Genomic DNA, 19,207 nt, shown 5'->3' with positions numbered 1-19,207 from the left:
AGTCCACACCATCCTTGCCTTCCAAGTCATTGGGATCCTCAGCATCCAAGTTTTTTGCATGCAAGTCCTCACCACCTTACCTTCCAAGTCTGTAGGAACCTTAGAATCCGAGTCCTTACCATCCTTAGCTTGCAATTCTCCAGCATCCCTAATATATGGGACTTTATCATATGGGACTTTGCGCAAAACTCCAAACACGACCAAAGCATCACATGCTACCGGGTCTGCAACCTGCCAATTTGTTCCTTCGACAATCTGACGCTTTACGCGTGGAAACATCACCGTTGTATAAATATAAGAGGCATCAATCTCCAGAGGGTGTGCATTCAGCTTAGTGAAGGGTATCGTATGTGTCGCTACTGCGTCTAATGCTGCTTCATTCTTACGCATTACGGATCCACAGTGCTGAACATGCTGCAACAAATCAACAAGTTGCATCTTCTTGTTCAGGTGCACATGAAGCCTTGAGTTGAGAGACTCACTCCTCTAATTACTCACCATGCCTAGGAAATATCTACCCTTTGTGTACGCAACAGCCCATTTGTGTCGCAGCTCGTACATACTGTTAACCCATGACGACCTCTTGCCCCGTTGGTTTTGTTTGAACTGAACCTTATAAGCCTCCCGTCTTTTACCAAACTCATCAACATCCCAATGACGGTAAATGAATTCCCTAAATCCCTCAAGTTTTTTCTTGCGGAGGTGCATCACCATATTCTCCTCGATATGCCACTTGCACAAACGATGATCTGTTCCGGTCCAAATAGTAGCTATTGCTTTAGCCATTGCACCATCCCCATCGGTGATTGCTGAAATGGGTGGCTTCTGGGACATTGCCTCCAAAAATACATGAATAAGCCACTGGTATGATGCAACTGTCTCGTCTGACACTAGACCGACCCCAAACAAAACTGTGTTGCAGTGATGGTTCAGACCAACAAATGGAACAAATGGAAGCTTGTACTTGTTAGACCGATATGTACTATCTAACACCATGACACCACTAAAGGCAACATAGTCAATCCGGGCTTGTGAATCAGCCCAGAATATGTTCCTCAAATGGACTTCGCTGTCTTTTGTGTATTTAAAAAAGAATTCCGGATCTGCTTTTTTGTGTGCAATCATATAGGTGAGGAAATATCTAGCGTCACTGCCTTCTATCTTGCGCTTCTTCTGGATTGAAACATGGTTGTATAGGCCTCGATCTATAAATCCAAGCTTGTCGGGACCTCCGACATTCTTCTCCATTACATTCATAATATGATGTGTTCGAAGTCCACCGACAGCATACTCCATGACATCAGCCTTTTGTGCGTCTGTCATTCTACAATGAGGTGATAAGTAGGGACTCGTGTCACCAGGGACAAACAAATGGTTATGCTTGTCCACAAAATTCTTGACGAACCAGAGGCCACTGCTATCTTGTAGCTCAACGTGAAAAAGAGCGGGACACCCACACCGAGGAAGACCCCTTGGTGTTCTTTTTCTTCCAGCTCTGTTAAAGTGCTTAAGGCCCGCCATCCTTCCTTGCAGCACTTGTATGTCCTTCTGTATGCATTTTTTCGGACCCAGACCCACGTACTTCAGATCATCCTTTCTAACACCAAACCCTTTTTTTCTCGCATAGCCTACGTAGAACATGTAGGCTTCTTCCTCAGTCCTGAAAGTCTTCTTCAAAATCTCTAAGTATTCCATATACTCATTCAGGTCTGAACGAGCCATGCCTTTATTATCAGTTCCTTTACCTTGCATGTGTACATCATCCATGTCTATGCCATCCTTGTCTGCATCCTCATCATTATCATCCGTGCACATACCATCCATTCCTTTAGGGTCCATGGCTACGAAATCATTATCCTTATCATCCATGCCTTTGCTTTCGTTTCCTCTATCACCCATGTCCTTGTCATCCTTGCCTATACCACCCAAGTTTTCGCGATCGTTGCCTTTATCATCCATGTCCTTATGCTGCCAACGAAAACAGATAGTAAATGTAACAGATGGATAACATACGTAATAATTCTGCACTACTCTTCTTAAATAACTGATTTAAGTTTTCATATCAAATTCATGTACCTAACTCAGTCCTTCAAAATCTGTAAGTAAGTATAAAATATGCCCTCATTAAATCCGGAAATATTTAATTGATTGTACTTGCTCTAACTGATGATCTCCTAACTAAATCCAAAGTCCATGAATCCTTCAAGTCCCGTGATAGATCCATCCTGATAGATCAATTATCTCCAAACTCCATTCAAAATTGTCTCCTAACTAAATCCAAAATTATGACCTAACTAAATCCAAATTATCTCCTAACTAAATCCAAAATAACTCCAAACTCCATACAAAAGTAATTATCTCCTAACCAAATCCAAAATATCTCGAAACTCAATTCAAAAGTATCTCCTAACTAAATCCAAAATAACTTTCTTTGAATCCAAATCTGCTGACAACTTTCTCATGCCACATAACACTAACTAAGTCCTTCAATATGTCCTAGCTAAATCGGACTTACACTTCCTTTCAATCGAAATCTCGTCACGACTTTCTGAAACCATAAACCCTAACTCCATCAATATGTCCTAGCTAAACCCGACTTGCACTTCCTTTCAATCAAAATCTCGTCACAACTTTCTGAAACCATAAACCCTAACTAACTCCATCAATATGTCCTAGCTAAATCCGACTTACACTTCCTTTCAATTGAAATCTCGTCACAACTTTCTGAAACCATAAACCCTCAACCTCACATGTCATATCCTAAACCCTAGTCAAATCCGACCCATATTGGTACTATATGCAGAAGGGAACAGAAAAGATTTGAGATGGCTAGGCACTTACAGCGAAGATCCGGCGTGAAAAAGTTGATGCACGTCGATGAGGATGATGTGACCTCTCGGGTCGGGGAAGGTGGGGATTAGCGGCTCGTCGGAAGATCTGGCGCCGTGACCCGGGGGGAGGGGGTGTGACTTGCGATGGAGGGGGGAGGGGAGTAGGAGCAGGAGGAAGGAGTGACACGTCGAGTGCGATCAAGTGCGATCGGCGACGATCGAGGGCGCCGGAGGCGATCGACCGCGATCGAGGGCGCCCGAGGTTAGGGCTCGAGAGGAGGAGAGAGGACGAACCGCTCGAACAGAAATTCAAAAGAGTACACACGATGATTGGTGTTATAATGAAGTGATTTGTTAATGCATTTAATTTAATCAAAAAATTTAGGACGGGAATACCCCTGAACCTAATTGGGCCAAATAAAGGTATAAAAAGAATTAGGTCAAAAATACCCTTGGGCTCGAAAAGGCCCAGTTAGTCTCATTCGTTAGATGGCCCATATAATACACGTGCTCTGGTGTATTATAATGTACCGTAAAATCTCTTTTGGTATTGTTAGTTAATTTTGAAATTAAATGTGAAAACACCGTGTCGTCATCCGCTGTGGCGGTAGACATACACATTCTACCATCACTTATCTACATCAACAGAGTTAGACGACGCCGTCTGTGTTGGCCCGAACCTTACCGTCACAGTACGTGGTGGTACGGTGTGTATGCTTGACGGTAGACAAAATGTCAGATCCAAAAAAAATCACAACCATTGTTAGACCGGACTAAACTTGTAAAAGGGTTGAAACAGTGAAATCGTACGCTGCTGGCCTGGCTGGCTGTCGTCTAGGGTTAGTAGCACCGTCAGAACATTGATTGATTTTCCCGCAAAAAAAGAACATTGATTGATTTGAAGTACTTGCGATTGTCGTCTGAGTAGTAAGGTGCGATTGCTGGCTGGCCTGGCTGGCTGTCGTCTGAGTAGTAAGCTGCGATTGCAATTAGTAGACATGTTGGCGTGTAAGCGCGACATGCCATGTCATGCAGTCAGAGGCATGGGACTAGCTAGCTGCTACGGAGGTGCTGTAGGTGTACTGGTGTAGAGTGTGTATATTAAGTTCGTGCATATCCACTCTCAAGTCTGAATGTTTGGTTTGACAACCAAAAAACATGGCATGTCATGGTCTCGTTTTGAAGGAATGTATTGGTTTCATTCTTATGTTCGGTTGAAGATAAAAAATATCATGGGTTCGTTCCATTCTTGTGTTTGGTTGGTGATATGAAATGAGAAGAATATGACTCAACTCACCTTGTGGGGTCTTTTTTTTTCTTTTATCAAAATATTATATAAAATCCAGCAACATTTCCATTGTATTTTTAGTTTTAACAGTTATCAAGGATGTTTTTTTTTTCTTCTATCAATAAGAGAAGAATAACCACGTGATTCCTTCGATTTGATGGAATCGCTTGATGAAGAATATATAGGGAATATTCCTTTTCTGAGAATCACCCGGTTTCGGTTTCATCATCAACTAAACACTGAAATGGTGGATTGCGGACGGAATCAATCCGTCTCGTGCAAGTATATCCTCAAAGCAAACACACCCGCGCAAGGGAGAACGAGCACCCTTCGGGCTAATCATAGTCTGTATGCATGTTTTCCTTCCGTAGAGCTGTGGGCTACAGGTCCCCTTCTTCCGCGGCCACGACACCACGCATCCGAACGAACCGAATGAGCAGCCACGAGAAATACCCCTCCGCTATACGAGATCCTGCTGGCTTCCCACGACTGAAGCTTGTAGTAATAACCGGCTGACATGAAACGAGATGACCGTGTCTCAGGCTCAGCGCCAACAAGCCAACTCAGGCGAAAGTTTCAGCTCCGAGGTGATCCTTACTTCCTTAGAGGGCGCGCGACCGTTTCCGTTTCGCCCTCCGCTCAGCTCGCCGCAGTTGTTTCTTTCGCCTCCCGTTCCGCTGATGCGGGAACACGGTAGCAATGGATCACCTCAAAACGAGATGCCATCTGGTTTTGCTGGTATACGAAAGAAAGAACAAGTTAGTACAGGGGTGCAGGGCTGGGCCAGCTTGTCAGTCAGCATTTTGCACGGCAAACGGCCCAAACGTTTCGTCCCCTCACCTCTCTAGTCTCTAGCCTCTAGTTTTGTCATGCCTCCGGCGAGGTCCCGACGAGCCTTTATTGGCCGTCACGTCCCCATCTCGAGCTCCAGCTTTATACGAATCATAGTGAGATACAAAAGTTGAAACTTATGATCTAAGCAGTCACTTAATAAAAAAATTATCCGCGTCAGTTTGTTTTGGCCTAAGTTTAGAACCATCTTCAACGATTTGCCCATTCCCCCTCCACCGAACCTGTCAACCCTCGACGATGACGCGGCCGCAGTGCCCCTATCCGGTGTAGTCATGGCAAGGCCCTCGTCGGGAAGGAGACTCTCCACCACACATCAAAATCGATTGATCTGAAAATTAGTCGTATGTTAACTACTACCTCTGTTCTTAAATATAAGTCTTTTTAGAGATTTTACTAAAAGGCGACATACAAAACAAAATGAGTGAATTTATACTCTAAATTATGTCTATATACATTCGTATGTAGTTTTTTAGTAAAACCTCTGAAAAGTCTTGTATTTAGGAATGGAGGGAGTATAAATGTGGAATATATAAGGTAGAAAAGCTCTACCTTCAAGTTGAACAAAATGATCTGTCATTGATCTAGTGTGCATTAACAAGGGCAAGGACATATATTCGAATTTGTGTTGAGAATAACAAATCCAATCCAAACAAATTAACAAACATCCGGTCTGCCGGTGTCTATTTATTCGGCTTCCCTCCTCACGAAAAGGTTTGTAAATCTCCTCCCCACTCTTAGAAAAGGAAAAGGAGAGCGTAATCTCGCTTAAATGGTCCCCCACCACCACCCCTTTCCCTCCTCAACCCAACCCAACGCAGCCCCAAGTCAAGTCCATCTCACTCGCTCGCCAATGTCCATCACCACGTCCTCCTCCCCGCCCACGATCCTTGACATGCTGGCCTCCGACGTTGCCAGCAATGGCGAGCGCGCGGCAAGGCGGAGTCGTCTGCTGTTGTGCGCCAACTACGTGGCCCTGCTCGGCGGCTCCGTGGCGTCCAGCCTGCTGTCCCGCTACTACTTCGCGCACGGCGGTCGCGATCGGTGGGTGGCAACGCTGGTGCAGTCGGTCGGGTTCCCGGTGCTGCTTGTGCCCGTCTACGCCGGCCGGTCCGCCGGGGAGCCCCAGCCGTTCGCGTGGTTCACAAGGCGGCTGCTCATGGCGTGCGTGGTCATCGGGGTGCTCATGGGGGTGAACAACCTGCTCTTCTCGTACAGCTCGTCGTACCTGCCCGTGTCCACCTCGTCGCTGCTGCTGTCCACGCAGCTCGCGTTCACCCTCGTGCTCGCCGCCATCATCGTGCGCCACCCCTTGACCTTCTCCAACCTCAATGCCGTTGTGCTCCTCACCCTCAGCTCCGTGCTGCTGGCGCTGCGATCGTCCGACTCGGACTCGGGCGAGCATCCTGACGGGGGGAGCCGGGCTAGGTACTTCATAGGCTTCGCGGTGACCCTGGGCGCGGCGGGGCTCTTTGCTGCCTACCTGCCCGTCATGGAGCTGCTGTACCGCAGGGCGGTGTCCGGCGGGTTCAGGATGGTGGTGGAGGTGCAGGTGGTCATGCAGGCCGCGGCGACGGCGCTGGCGGTCTGCGGGCTGGTGGCGGCCGGCAGGTGGAGCGAGGAGCTGGCGCGGTGGGACCGCTCGCCGGCGGAGTACTGGGCGCTGGTGGCTGCGCTGGTGGCGACGTGGCAGGCATGCTTCATGGGCACGGCCGGGATGGTGTACCTCACGTCGTCGCTGCACAGCGGCGTCTGCATGACCGCGGTGCTCACCGCCAACGTCGTCGGCGGTGTGGTCGTGTTCCGCGATCCGTTCGACGCGGAGAAGGCCATTGCCACCGTCATCTGCGTCTGGGGCTGCTGCTCCTACCTCTACGGGGAGTACAGCACGCGGCAGAAGAAGCAGGAAGGTGACGGCAAGGTGGCCGCCGCGTCCACTGGAGGCGACTCGGACCTCCTTCTCGATGTTAGAAACAACTTTCAAGCAATCACAAGCAATGCACATGGATTGTGTGTCCTGTGCCTCAAGAACTGTCGGATCCTCCTGAAGCCCTTCAAAGATGACCGCCGAGGCACCGAGGTAGTCCCCCTCCTTGTTCCTACAAACCACCGGTGACGCACCTCGGTCGCCAATCTTGGAGAAGCCCCCATCAGCGTTTATCTTGGCTGCATGCTTCACCGGCGGACACCACTTTGGCAGCAGCTGCACACGGGAAAGATCAGTTATAGCATGCACATCCTCTATCGTTCCATGCAGGTCCCTGGTACGCAACCGACGCTCTTTTGCATGGTTCATCGGTGGGGGAATCATCTCCAGATCAGCCAGGAACTTGTAGATAAACACGTGTGTGCTTAACGGGCTGTGAAACAGTTCGTCGTGGATTGCTTTCCGACGTGCACATCAAATGGCCCACATCGTCACAAGGACCCTAGCAAGGGTCGACGAGGGAAGCGTGTCTACCAACCATAGCATCGAAAGCTTTGCATTGTCAATCCGGTTCGACATAACAGTCTCGGTAAGATCCTCATCCTCCAAGGCCCAGACACAACGTACCATGTGGCAGTCTAAGAGGGCATGACGCCATGTATCTACCGCCGCGTGATATAGCGGGCACTCTGTTGTTTCCGCCATGCTCCCGTTCTTGCGTACTTCGCTGGTCGGGATCGATGTTCGTGCTAACCTCCACGCAAAAACCTTGACCTTAAACGGAACCAAAGCACCCCAAAGACTGTCCACGAGCGACGATCAGGTTCATTCATGGAATGGCCCCTGTGACAGCTCGAGACCGACGTTCCAGAAGATTCCCCTTCAATTCTGTTTTCGTCGTGTGTTTATTTTTATTTGTCGCATCCTCATCGCACCATGCGCATCATCCGCATTCCATCGGCATTCCGTTGCCGCCAGTTTCCAAAAGTTGCATCCGTTATTAGTGACGGGTCTCTCCGTGTTCGTCGTTGCCCGTTCTGAGCCCAACCACACTCGCTCGCGCCCGCAGCGTCGTTTAAATTTTGTTTTTAAAAGTGTGTATAAAACTTTCTTTGATTGGGTTGAAACTTGACATGCGGTCTTATTTAGTTGTAGGTAGCCCGCCTGTCAAATTTCGTCGCAATCGGAGTCCGTCTGGTACCCGAACGGTCGACCGTAACGGCACCGTATTCAGTTATTCATCGGATGTTTTTCGATGTTTTAAAATTACGTTGCCGGGTGCCGTTTTCCCTCTCATCTCCGGCTAACCTACTCTACACGGCCACTTAGCCCGTCCCCGCGTTCGAAACCGTCCGATTTAGATTGCGCGGTTGAAACCGGGGCGAAATTCTGCTAAACCTAGCCCCCCTATTGTTATAAATAGACCCCCATGCCATTTTAGACAACCACTCTCTCTCTCCCTCGCTTTCCATGCAAACCCTAGCCTCCCACCTTTCTCTCCTCTCTCCTCAGCGCCGCCGCCAGGCCCGCAAGCCCATGCGAGGAACGCCGAGCCCATCTGGTCGCCGGCCCGTTCTGCCCAGAGCCCCCGGGCGCAGCGGCCCCTCCCGAGCCGCGCTGCAGCGTGCAGCCGCCGCGCCGCGCCCGGCGACCACCAGGCCGCCTCCATGCCCCCCGCCGCCTTGGATCCGCTGCCCGTCGTCAGGTCTCCTCGCCTCGTCCCGCCAGACGTGCCGTCGTCGCCATGCGCCTCCACCAGAGCGCCGATCTAGATGGGATCAGATCAAGCCGCTGCCCGACCCCGTTGACCGCGTCGGTGCCGCGCCAGCCGGCCCAGGCGGCCATCGCCCTGGTCCAGCAGGGCCTCGCCCGGCCTGCTCTCCCTGGGCCGCGACCTCCCCGCCAGCGACCAGCTCCAAGCAGGCCCGAGCAGGCCTACCTCGCCTCGGCCTCCTCCAGCGCGCCCCTCGGCCCACTCTAGCGGGCCTCCTCTCCTCGGTCGAAGCCCACTAGGTGAGCTGCCCCCAGCGCCCTGTTTCTCGCCACGTGCATCATATAGTGAGGAGGTTTTGGCCCGTTTAGTATTTAGGATTTTATCTGTGATTTAATTATTTTCAGGAATATATTAAATATTAAAACGCCCGTAGTTTGTTAACCGTGTGTCGGATTGACACGAATTAAATATGTAACTCATGTAGAATTTCGCGTAGATTATTATTTTGCAACTTGCATGCATGTTTGAAATAGTTTGACCCGCCGAATGCCTAGTTTTGCATGCTGTCCTAATAGGGGATTATCCCGTATTAATTTTTGTGCGTGTCCGGTTTGCTCAAATCCCGTAGATGAAATGCTCATGTTTTTAGAGACCTTTTGCATTGTATTTTAGAGTAGTTGTTTGTGTTGGGGCATAGTTTATGCCTAAGTAATTTTGCTGATTGATGACAGTACCGCAAAGGACTAACCATGTGTATTAAGATTTCAGATAACAGACGTCAACGGCACAAGACTCCTCCTCCCCTCTTTCGTGGAACAAAAGCATGGTGTTCTCTACGATTCTATTTATTTGAGTCATAGGAAAGCCGTACTATTAAGAGGGGAACCGTAGTGGAAAGGTTTGGGTGGAATCAATCTTGCACGCGCACACTTCACATATTTTTCCCCTTGCCGGCAACTTCGGAGTGGCTCCCGCCTTAGTGTTTCCTTCTTCTTTGCAAATGGTCCCCCAGCGGTAGTACCGCTGGGCCTAGCGGTAGTACCGTTGGAGTGCTAGCGGTAGTACCGCTGCAACCAGCGGTAGTACCGCCCCTGGTCAGCGGTAGTACCGCTCCAGGAGCTTAGTACCGCCTGCCTAGCAGTTGTACGTGGACGGACCTTTTTGCGAAGACTTTCTTGGCGGTGGTAGTGCGTATGCACTACCAGGGGCCCAGCGGTAGTACCGCTGCAGCCAACGGTAGTACCGCTGGAATGCCAGCGGTAGTACCGCTAGGCACGGGCTGTGAGTGGGAAAACGGTTGGATTTCCCCCCCCCCACTATATAAAGGGTTCTTCTAGCTGTAGAACCCTATCTCTTACCCTCCCAAGCTCGATTGTTACTCCCTAAGCTCAAAAGTGCCCGATCTCTCTCCCTAGCCAATCAAACTTGTTGATTCTTTAGGGATTGGTTGAGACAAGAAAGGGTTCTTGCTAGTTCTACAAGGTACGAGATTGAGTAAGACTCAGTGCCCAGCAACTGATGAAGATAGAGAGCATATGCGCTCCGTCCCCTATGCTTCAGCCATAGGTTCTATCATGTATGCGATGCTGTGCACTAGACCGGATGTTAGCCTGGCCATAAGTATGGCAGGTAGGTTCCAGAGTAATCCAGGATGTTAGCCTGGCCATAAGTATGCCATGGTGATGTGAGAGCTAGATTATTGACTCTAGTGCAAGTGGGAGACTGTTGGAATTATGCCCTAGAGGCAATAATAAATATAGTTATTATTATAATTCCTGTATCAAGATAATCGTTTATTATCCATGCTATAATTGTATTGAATGAAGACTCATTTACATGTGTGGATACATAGACAAAACACCGTCCCTAGCAAGCCTCTAGTTGGCTAGCCAGTTGATCAAAGATAGTCAGTGTCTTCTGATTATGAACAAGGTGTTGTTGCTTGATAACTGGATCACGTCATTAGGAGAATCACGTGATGGACTAGACCCAAACTAATAGACGTAGCATGTTGATCGTGTCATTTTGTTGCTACTGTTTTCTGCGTGTCAAGTATTTATTCCTATGACCATGAGATCATATAACTCACTGACACCGGAGGAATGCTTTGTGTGTATCAAACGTCGCAACGTAACTGGGTGACTATAAAGATGCTCTACAGGTATCTCCGAAGGTGTTAGTTGAGTTAGTATGGATCAAGACTGGGATTTGTCACTCCGTGTGAACGGAGAGGTATCTAAGGGGCCACTCGGTAATACAACATCATACACAAGCCTTGCAAGCAATGTAACTTAGTGTAAGTTGCGGGATCTTGTATTACGGAACGAGTAAAGAGACTTGCCGGTAAACGAGATTGAAATAGGTATACAGATACTGACGATCGAATCTCGGGCAAGTAACATACCGAAGGACAAAGGGAATGACATACGGGATTATATGAATCCTTGGCACTGAGGTTCAAACGATAAGATCTTCGTAGAATATGTAGGATCCAATATGGGCATCCAGGTCCCGCTATTGGATATTGACCGAGGAGTCTCTCGGGTCATGTCTACATAGTTCTCGAACCCGCAGGGTCTGCACACTTAAGGTTCGACGTTGTTTTATGCGTATTAGAGTTATATGGTTGGTTACCGAATGTTGTTCGGAGTCCCGGATGAGATCACGGACGTCACGAGGGTTTCCGGAATGGTCCGGAAACGAAGATTGATATATAGGATGACCTCATTTGATTACCGGAAGGTTTTCGGAGTTACCGGGAATGTACCGGGAATGACGAATGGGTTCCGGGAGTTCACCGGGGGGGGGGGGGGGGGAAACCCACCCCGGGGAAGCCCATAGGCCTTGAGGGTGGCACACCAGCCCTTAGTGGGCTGGTGGGACAGCCCAAAAGGGCTCTATGCGCCAAGCAAAGAAAATCAAGAGAAAAGAAAAAAAAGGAGGAGGTGGGAAGGAAGGGGGACTCCCTCCCACCAAACCAAGTCCAACTCGGTTTGGGGGGGAGTCCTCCCCCCTTGGAGTCGGCCGACCCCCTTGGGGCTCCTTGAGGCCCAAGGCAAGGTCCCCTCCCTCCCACCTATATATACGGAGGTTTTGGGGCTGATTTGAGACGACTTTTCCACGGCAGCCCGACCACATACCTCCACAGTTTTTCCTCTAGATCGCGTTTCTGCGGAGCTCGGGCGGAGCCCTGCTGAGACAAGGTCATCACCAACCTCCGGAGCGCCGTCACGCTGCCGGAGAACTCTTCTACCTCTCCGTCTCTCTTGCTGGATCAAGAAGGCCGAGATCATCGTCGAGCTGTACGTGTGCTGAACGCGGAGGTGCCGTCCGTTCGGTACTAGATCGTGGGACTGATCGCGGGATTGTTCGCGGGGCGGATCGAGGGACGTGAGGACGTTCCACTACATCAACCGCGTTCTCTAACGCTTCTGCTGTACGATCTACAAGGGTACGTAGATCACTCATCCCCTCTCGTAGATGGACATCACCATGATAGGTTTTCGTGCGCGTAGGAAAATTTTTGTTTCCCATGCGACGTTCCCCAACACTTCCACCAAGAGAAAAGTTGATTCCCCCACCAATCCCTTGCGGATCTTGTTACTCTTGGGTGTTTGAGCATCTTAGACGGTTGAGTTCACCTCGAAACCACATTCCATTGTGGTGAAGCTTCGTGGTCTTGTTGGGAGCCTCCAAGCTTTGTGTGGAGTTTGCCCCAACCTTGTTTGTAAAGATTCGGTCGCCGCCTTCAAGGGCACCTATTGTGGAATCACGGTACCTTGCATCGTGCGAGGGCGTGAGGAGAATACGGTGGCATTAGTGGCTTATTGGGGAGCATTGTGCCTCCACACCGCTCCAACGGAGACATACTTCCTGTCAAAGGGAAGGAACTTCGGTAACACATCCTCGTCTTCATTGGTTCCACTTGTGGTTATCTCTAACCTTTACTTTGTGTATGCTTATGTTGTTGTCTTTCCCTTACTTGTCTTAGTAGCTATCGTTGCTAGCTTCATTACGGTTCACCCCATTGTTGTCATATTTGTGAACCCGTATGTTGTTTACCCTAACTTGCTAAGGTTAATTAAAAAGTGGTCGTTGCCTATTCACCCCCCTCTAGTCAACCATATCGATCCTTTTAGTTTGTATTTTTGCATGTAGGATTCCGTCGCTAGTTTGCTATGTCATGTTTAGGACATATTCTCGCATATTCGTGTGGCGTTATTTTTGTTTTGCAACCTGTAACGACTAAGATGCGGTCCTTTCCGGTCTGGGGATCGAGGCCCCGAATTGGAAAGGAGCGCATCTAAGCATCTTGCAAACAAGGTATCACAGCACATACATAATAATACAGATAGACAATTAGGGGTTCAATTGCCTTCTCATAAATATATCAGAGTACATCACGCATACAATCAAAGTAGTTCCTCTACGGACTATAAAATAAGGGAAATGACTATGCTACCCTGCCTGCTGGCCCACGATCACGACCACGCCTCAATCTTTTGGATAGTTCAAGTACAGGCGGTCGGTCTCCTCGTCGTACTGCCACGCCTGCTGCGTGCCGTCGGGATCACCTGTCTCTGGGGTACCTGAACCTGTTGGTGTTGTGAAGGAATCTATGAGCCACGGGGACTCACAATCTATGACCTCGGTGCCAGAACTAGTCAAGTTATTAGGTTGGATAGGGTAGAGTGTTTAAGGTTGCAGCAGCCTAAGCTTGATATGGTGGCTAACTTACGTAGAACATCTATGAAGGTGGTATATACTAGCAGTCGAGATTACTTGATCACTAAGTGATCCTGAGCACCTACCTACGTCATTCATAACCCCACCGTGTTCCCGTTCAAAGAGAGATCTTCGAGGGGACAGTCACGGTTACGCACACAGTTGGCAATTTTATTCAATTATGTTTAAGTTATCTATTACCGAATGTTAAGAAAATATTCCAAGTTGCCACATAACCACGGGCACGGCTTTCCAAAAGATTAAACCCTGCAGGGGGCTCTAACTAGTCCATCACAAACGTACATAGGACGCAAATTAATCCTCTATCACGAATCTCGTGATCTCGTCGGATTCTTTAGAGGAAAACCTCAACTCCGGGGAGAACCAAAGCTTCACCGAGATTCCTATACGCAAGATATATCGCTAAGGTAAGACAAGACTAGCAGGACCTCCCGTCGTATCGATGACCCTGATAAGAGCCGCGTATCTTAGTCTCAGGACACGACGGATGAGCTACGTGCACGATGGCCTGGTAGAAATCACTCAAGTTGCCCTGAGTTGGCCCCGAGCAGTGCCCAGTTTGGACCAACACTCCTGAGGAGCACTGGCCCGGGTTGTTGATTAAGTTCCTCGGGGTAGCTATTCCCTATGAAGATTATTATTAAGTGATTAGCAAATTAACACCAATGTTGGGTCCTGCCGGACAAGTCTTAACACTACGCGATTTATCGAGGGGTCCCCATAACAACCTCGAACGTGTTAGGAGCGATCAATATGGAATCAAACACCGGTAGCCGGTAACTATGGCGGCAATAACGAAACAAAGCACCCGACAAAAGGCTAGGCCTTCCGTTATTTACCAAGTATATAGGTGCATTAATTAAATAACAGAATTTAAGATAATGATATGAAGCTCATGTCATCACATGAGACAAAGCACCTGAATCTAGCAACGCTAACATTAGTAGGTGAGCAGAGCCTACTTAGCCATTGAAGTTTGCTAGGAAGGGACATGTGTTTGGTTTCATGGAATAACAAGAGGCAAATATTACAGTGGTAGGTAGCGAGCATATGACAAAGGAAATGTAATCTAGCATAACAAGTCTAGAGATGGAATCAAGGTCATATCATCTTGCCTGTGATATCCTCAGCTTGGAATGGTTCTTGATCGTCCTGCACGTACTCTCCCGAATCCTCGTATTCGTTCTCCAATCCCAGTGCTACCCAACATAAGAATAACATCCAATGAACAACATCACCTCAAGATGCAACAAGCACATGATGCATGAGATGAATATCAGCATGCATCACTATTTCTATCATTAACACAAACATAAGGAGTAAATACATGTTCCTGGACAGAACTGTATCCTAAGCTATTTTTACATGCATGAGGATGACATGATCAGATGCGTCTTGAGAAAACGATGCAAAAGCATATAAAGAACATTACAATCGGAGCTACGGATCAACGGGAATCAACGAAAAAAGATCTGAAGCCCTACGTGACAAAATCATCACCACACACTCAAATGGCACAACTCTGGTATTTCCAGGTTGCCAAGACATAAAACAACCCATCATGGATGGGGTGGAGCAAAGAAGAACACCACATCATCAACTAAGCAATCACAAACATCAAAATGACAAAACTACACAATCTGCCATAAACTGCATCATAGCACTTTGTGAGCTACATGCAAAGCAGCTACAGCCACCCAAATATGACAAATAATATATGTGGCTGTAGCTATCCAAGTATAATACAAGCACAAGCAAGAATCACACAAAAAGGAATTAAACACAGTAAGATACAAGGCTGCAAACTTGCCCAAAAATATAAGTTTTCAGGGACTTAGTGAAAATTCCAGATTCTCACTTTCTGTCTTTGCTTTGAAGCATTTTGACAGCAGCCAAAACAATATCTACAGGTCCCCAAATGACATGAAATTTAACAGGGAGCTAGACAAACATATCAGGTCCTACTTTCAAGTTGAAAGCTAAGGCTAGATCACAACACATTGACCTGCACAACCTCATCTACAAGGAGAAGAAAATATAAATAGATTCTCAGACACTCAGATTTTCACTAATCTGGAATTTCAGCCACATGCCTACTTTGAGTGGGCATAAATTGCACATATGGAATCCTAATCATGAGATGAAACAAACATGAGATAGAGGGGTTCCCCCTCTACTAGCACAACCAAGAAACAATCACAAAGGCTCACCACAACTCATGGAACCAAGCTCCAAACATAGAAGAAAATGAAAATATGTCATCTCCAGAAAATGGTCCAATGGCAAAACTGAGCTCACCAATGGATTCCTTGGGAGATTCTACCCCCAAAACATATAAAATATGCATACACTTGCTTGGAGCAAGTGACGACAAATTAGGAAGGAAGAAACTACAAGAATCTTACATAGTGAATAGTGCAACAATTCATGTGCTATTCACTAAATCAACTCATATATAGCTACTAGTTCATGTGCCCAATGACAATAGTGACATGAGGGTTTTGACCCCATGTATGTGTCATGCACATCAACACCACAAGCTCATCTACCAAGTGGATCACACACGCACAAGACATCATGCCCTTTCACATATGGTCATGTGGAGGTGCATAGTGACTTGCAAAGGTGCTGATCCACACACATACATCTACTCCAAAACACCACACTACAACATGCTCATGAACAAGACATTGCAATCTCACATCCACACATACACAACTCCTCTAAGACTGAAAAGTGGCATAGCACAAGGATCCTAGTGCAGCTCACAAACATCACCAAGCTTGCAAACCTGCAAGCAAGAAACAAGCTACAATGCTCTACTAAATGCAACTACATACATCTCTTATACTAGCATCACCACACTCTCCAAGTATACCACATACACATCATCAGGTATACACCACATGCACACATTCACATCCCCACACACACAAGTGTTGCCACCACTACTACATGTGCTGGACAGGGAAAAAAAAGGAAATGAGATGCACATGTCTCTTGCAACATCATGTAGGCACAAGGTGCAGCAGGAAAGACAAAGAATTAAACATCAACAAATAAAAGGAAAGGGGGGGAGTGCCCTGGGATCGAACCCAGGAGCTCCCTGGTCCAAGCCACAGACCCAAACCACTCTCCTACTGTCATCGTTTTGACAAAGAGAGGGGAACGTAGCAAGTTAACCTTCCTGCTGCTGCTACTACTAATGAACAGAGAAAAGAAACCCAAAAAGGGGCGGTGCACCACCGTGGACTCGAAGCCTGCACCTCTCGATGACCAACAGGAGTCTCTACCACTGCGCTACAAAACAATTACTGATAGAGGAGGGTAGTTTGGCAAGGTATTCTACCCCTACCGCAAGCTCTGCCCTGCACAGCACAGAGATGCGCCGGCGACAGGGAGGACGCCGTGCTCTCTGCTGCTGCTGCCGATCCGATGAGGGGGCAGGGGGGGTGCTGCCCACTACCTATTGCATCCTAACCAGGGGGAACAAGCCTCTGCTACACCTACACAACGCCACGGCTTACCCACACACAGATGAAACTACTGCAGCAAAGCACCTGCATCTACTCTGCTTTAGACAGAGAAGCACGCGAGCGCCACGACGATCTAGCCCACACCAAGGGAAGAAGGAAGGGGGAACGGTTCGTCACCTTGGGGAAGGAAGGAGAGGACCCCACGGAGGAAGAAGCGACGGAGAGGAAGCAGGCCGGCGATGGAGAAGCTCCCTGATGCAGAACCGAACAGGATGAAGGGGGCTTCGGGTCCGCGGCGGAGACGACGTCCCTGCCGTCGGTGAGGAGGTGCCTCGACCTCACCAAGGGCAAAAATGGAGCGCGGGGGAGTCCCCCATGCTCCTGGACATGGCCGCGGCATCGGAGGGCGACGAGAGGACGGCGATCGACGGCGGAGGCTTACCTGGACTATCTACAGAGCTTACCAGTGGGGGGAGGAAGAAGAAGAGAGAAGGGTGGCGGCGCACAGGAGGAGGAGAGGGAAACCTAGGAGGGAGGAGGAGCTTCCTGCAGCTTTATAGCGCCTCGGGGGAGGATCTTGGCCACAGGATCAAGCTATGGAGGAACGGGAGGAGGAGATGCAGTCGTACTGCATGACATCGATGGAGGAGGAAGAGGGACGCGGGATGGGCTGCGCTGCGCACTAGAGGAGGAGAGATGGGCCTCTCCGGTGGGAGGAAGCCCACCAAAGCGCAACTTAAAAGGAAAACACCACAACAACTATTCCTATTTAATGAAACCACAGGAAAAGGAAAAGGCGACAAAGTAAACCACAAAAGATAAAAATAAAAGGAAAATGTCCCTTGGCCTGAAATTTAGCAAGCTGTTTGAATAAAGTAACAGAATGATTTTTGGGGCATATGAAATAAATACAAAACAACAATATTGGTGGCTGTTTTGTGTTTATTCTAGCACCTCTAGCACCCATAACAAATCACCAAACTAGCACATATTATGCCCACAATATTTCCTAAACCCTGAACATTTTAAATCCAGGTTAGGGACAAGTAGAAATTGCACTTGTGGAATAAAAGAGAGAAAGGGGTTTGAAACTAACAAGGGGGTTTGAAAATAATGCCAAGCACCACACTCCACTACTTCACACCACACCATAACATGTGCATCAACACATGCAATCATAAGTCTCCACACTAAGACATGGCAAGGTATACATGCAAGAAAAACAAGGCATGGTAAGAATGGTATGGCATGGATGCATGCATGTAAAAGAAGAAATACAAGGTGACACATGAATTCATACATGCATAGATAGCTCTCATGATAATGTCAAGGTGGTCCCACATGGAAGGTTACAAAAAGGGAAAGCTTTACACTTGGGGCACTACTAATTCTCCCACACTACAAAAAGGATCTCGCCCCGAGATGTATGCCTGAAAGAATTCCGGAAATTCAGAATGGAGGTGGTCCTCGCGTTCCCAAGTAGCCTCTTTATCGGAATGGTGTGACCACTGCACTTTGAGAAATTTGACGGTTTTGTTGCGGGTCTTGCACTCAGTCGCCTCGAGAACCGCAACTGGATGCTCACGATAAGAAAGGTCAGGTTGAAGGTCGATGTCTTGAAGATGAACAGTGCGCTCGGGGGTCTTGAAACACCTTCGAAGCTGAGAAACATGGAACACATCATGCACATTTGCAAAGGTTGACGGGAGCTCAAGCTGGTACGCAAGGTCTCCTCTCTTGCCGACCACTCTGAACGGACCAATGAAATGAGGCGCGAGCTTGCCTTTGATGACGAAGCGCTGCATACCCTTCATAGGCGACACCTTGGGATAGACGAAGTCATCAAGCTCATAAGACATGTCACGGTGCTTGCTATCGTAATAGCTCTTCTGACGGGACTGAGCTGCTCTGAGGTTGTCGTGAATGATCTGAAACATCTCCTCAGCTTCTTCTATCAAGTCATTCCCAAGGATCTGACGCTCGCCGGTCTCGGACCAGTTGAGCGGGGTACGGCACTTCCTGCCATAGAGAATTTCAAATGGGGCCTTGCCAGAACTAGCTTGATAACTGTTGTTATACGAGAACTCCGCAAAAGGCAGACAATCTTCCCACTTCATGCCAAAAGAGATAACACAGGCTCTCAGCATATCCTCAAGAACTTGATTCACTCTCTCCACTTGACCACTAGACTAAGGATGGAACGCTGTGCTGAAGCGGATCTTCGTGCCCATAGCAGACTGAAAGGAGTCCCAGAACTTGGTAGTGAAGATACTTCCGCGATCCGAAGAGATCATCATAGGCACGCCGTGCAAAGAGACATCCTGGAGGTGTACAACTCTGCCAACTGAGCTGCTGAAATGGACTCCTTGACTGGAA

The 19,207-nt window shown here is 48.2% G+C and overlaps 1 protein-coding gene across 1 annotated transcript; it reads left to right on the top strand.

Annotated features, from left to right (window-relative positions):
• Positions 1-5,716: 5,716 nt before the first annotated feature.
• LOC123440096 (probable purine permease 4) lies at positions 5,717-7,680 on the top strand. Its single transcript, XM_045116678.1, has one exon. The coding sequence runs from the start codon at positions 5,741-5,743 to the stop codon at positions 7,082-7,084; it is 1,344 nt and encodes a 447-aa protein (XP_044972613.1). The 5' UTR covers positions 5,717-5,740; the 3' UTR covers positions 7,085-7,680.
• Positions 7,681-19,207: the final 11,527 nt, after the last annotated feature.

Source organism: Hordeum vulgare, chromosome 3H, assembly GCF_904849725.1.
Source record: "Hordeum vulgare subsp. vulgare chromosome 3H, MorexV3_pseudomolecules_assembly, whole genome shotgun sequence".
In the NCBI taxonomy this organism is placed as follows: Eukaryota; Viridiplantae; Streptophyta; class Magnoliopsida; order Poales; family Poaceae; genus Hordeum; species Hordeum vulgare.
This window is presented reverse-complemented; position numbering and strand designations above follow the sequence as displayed.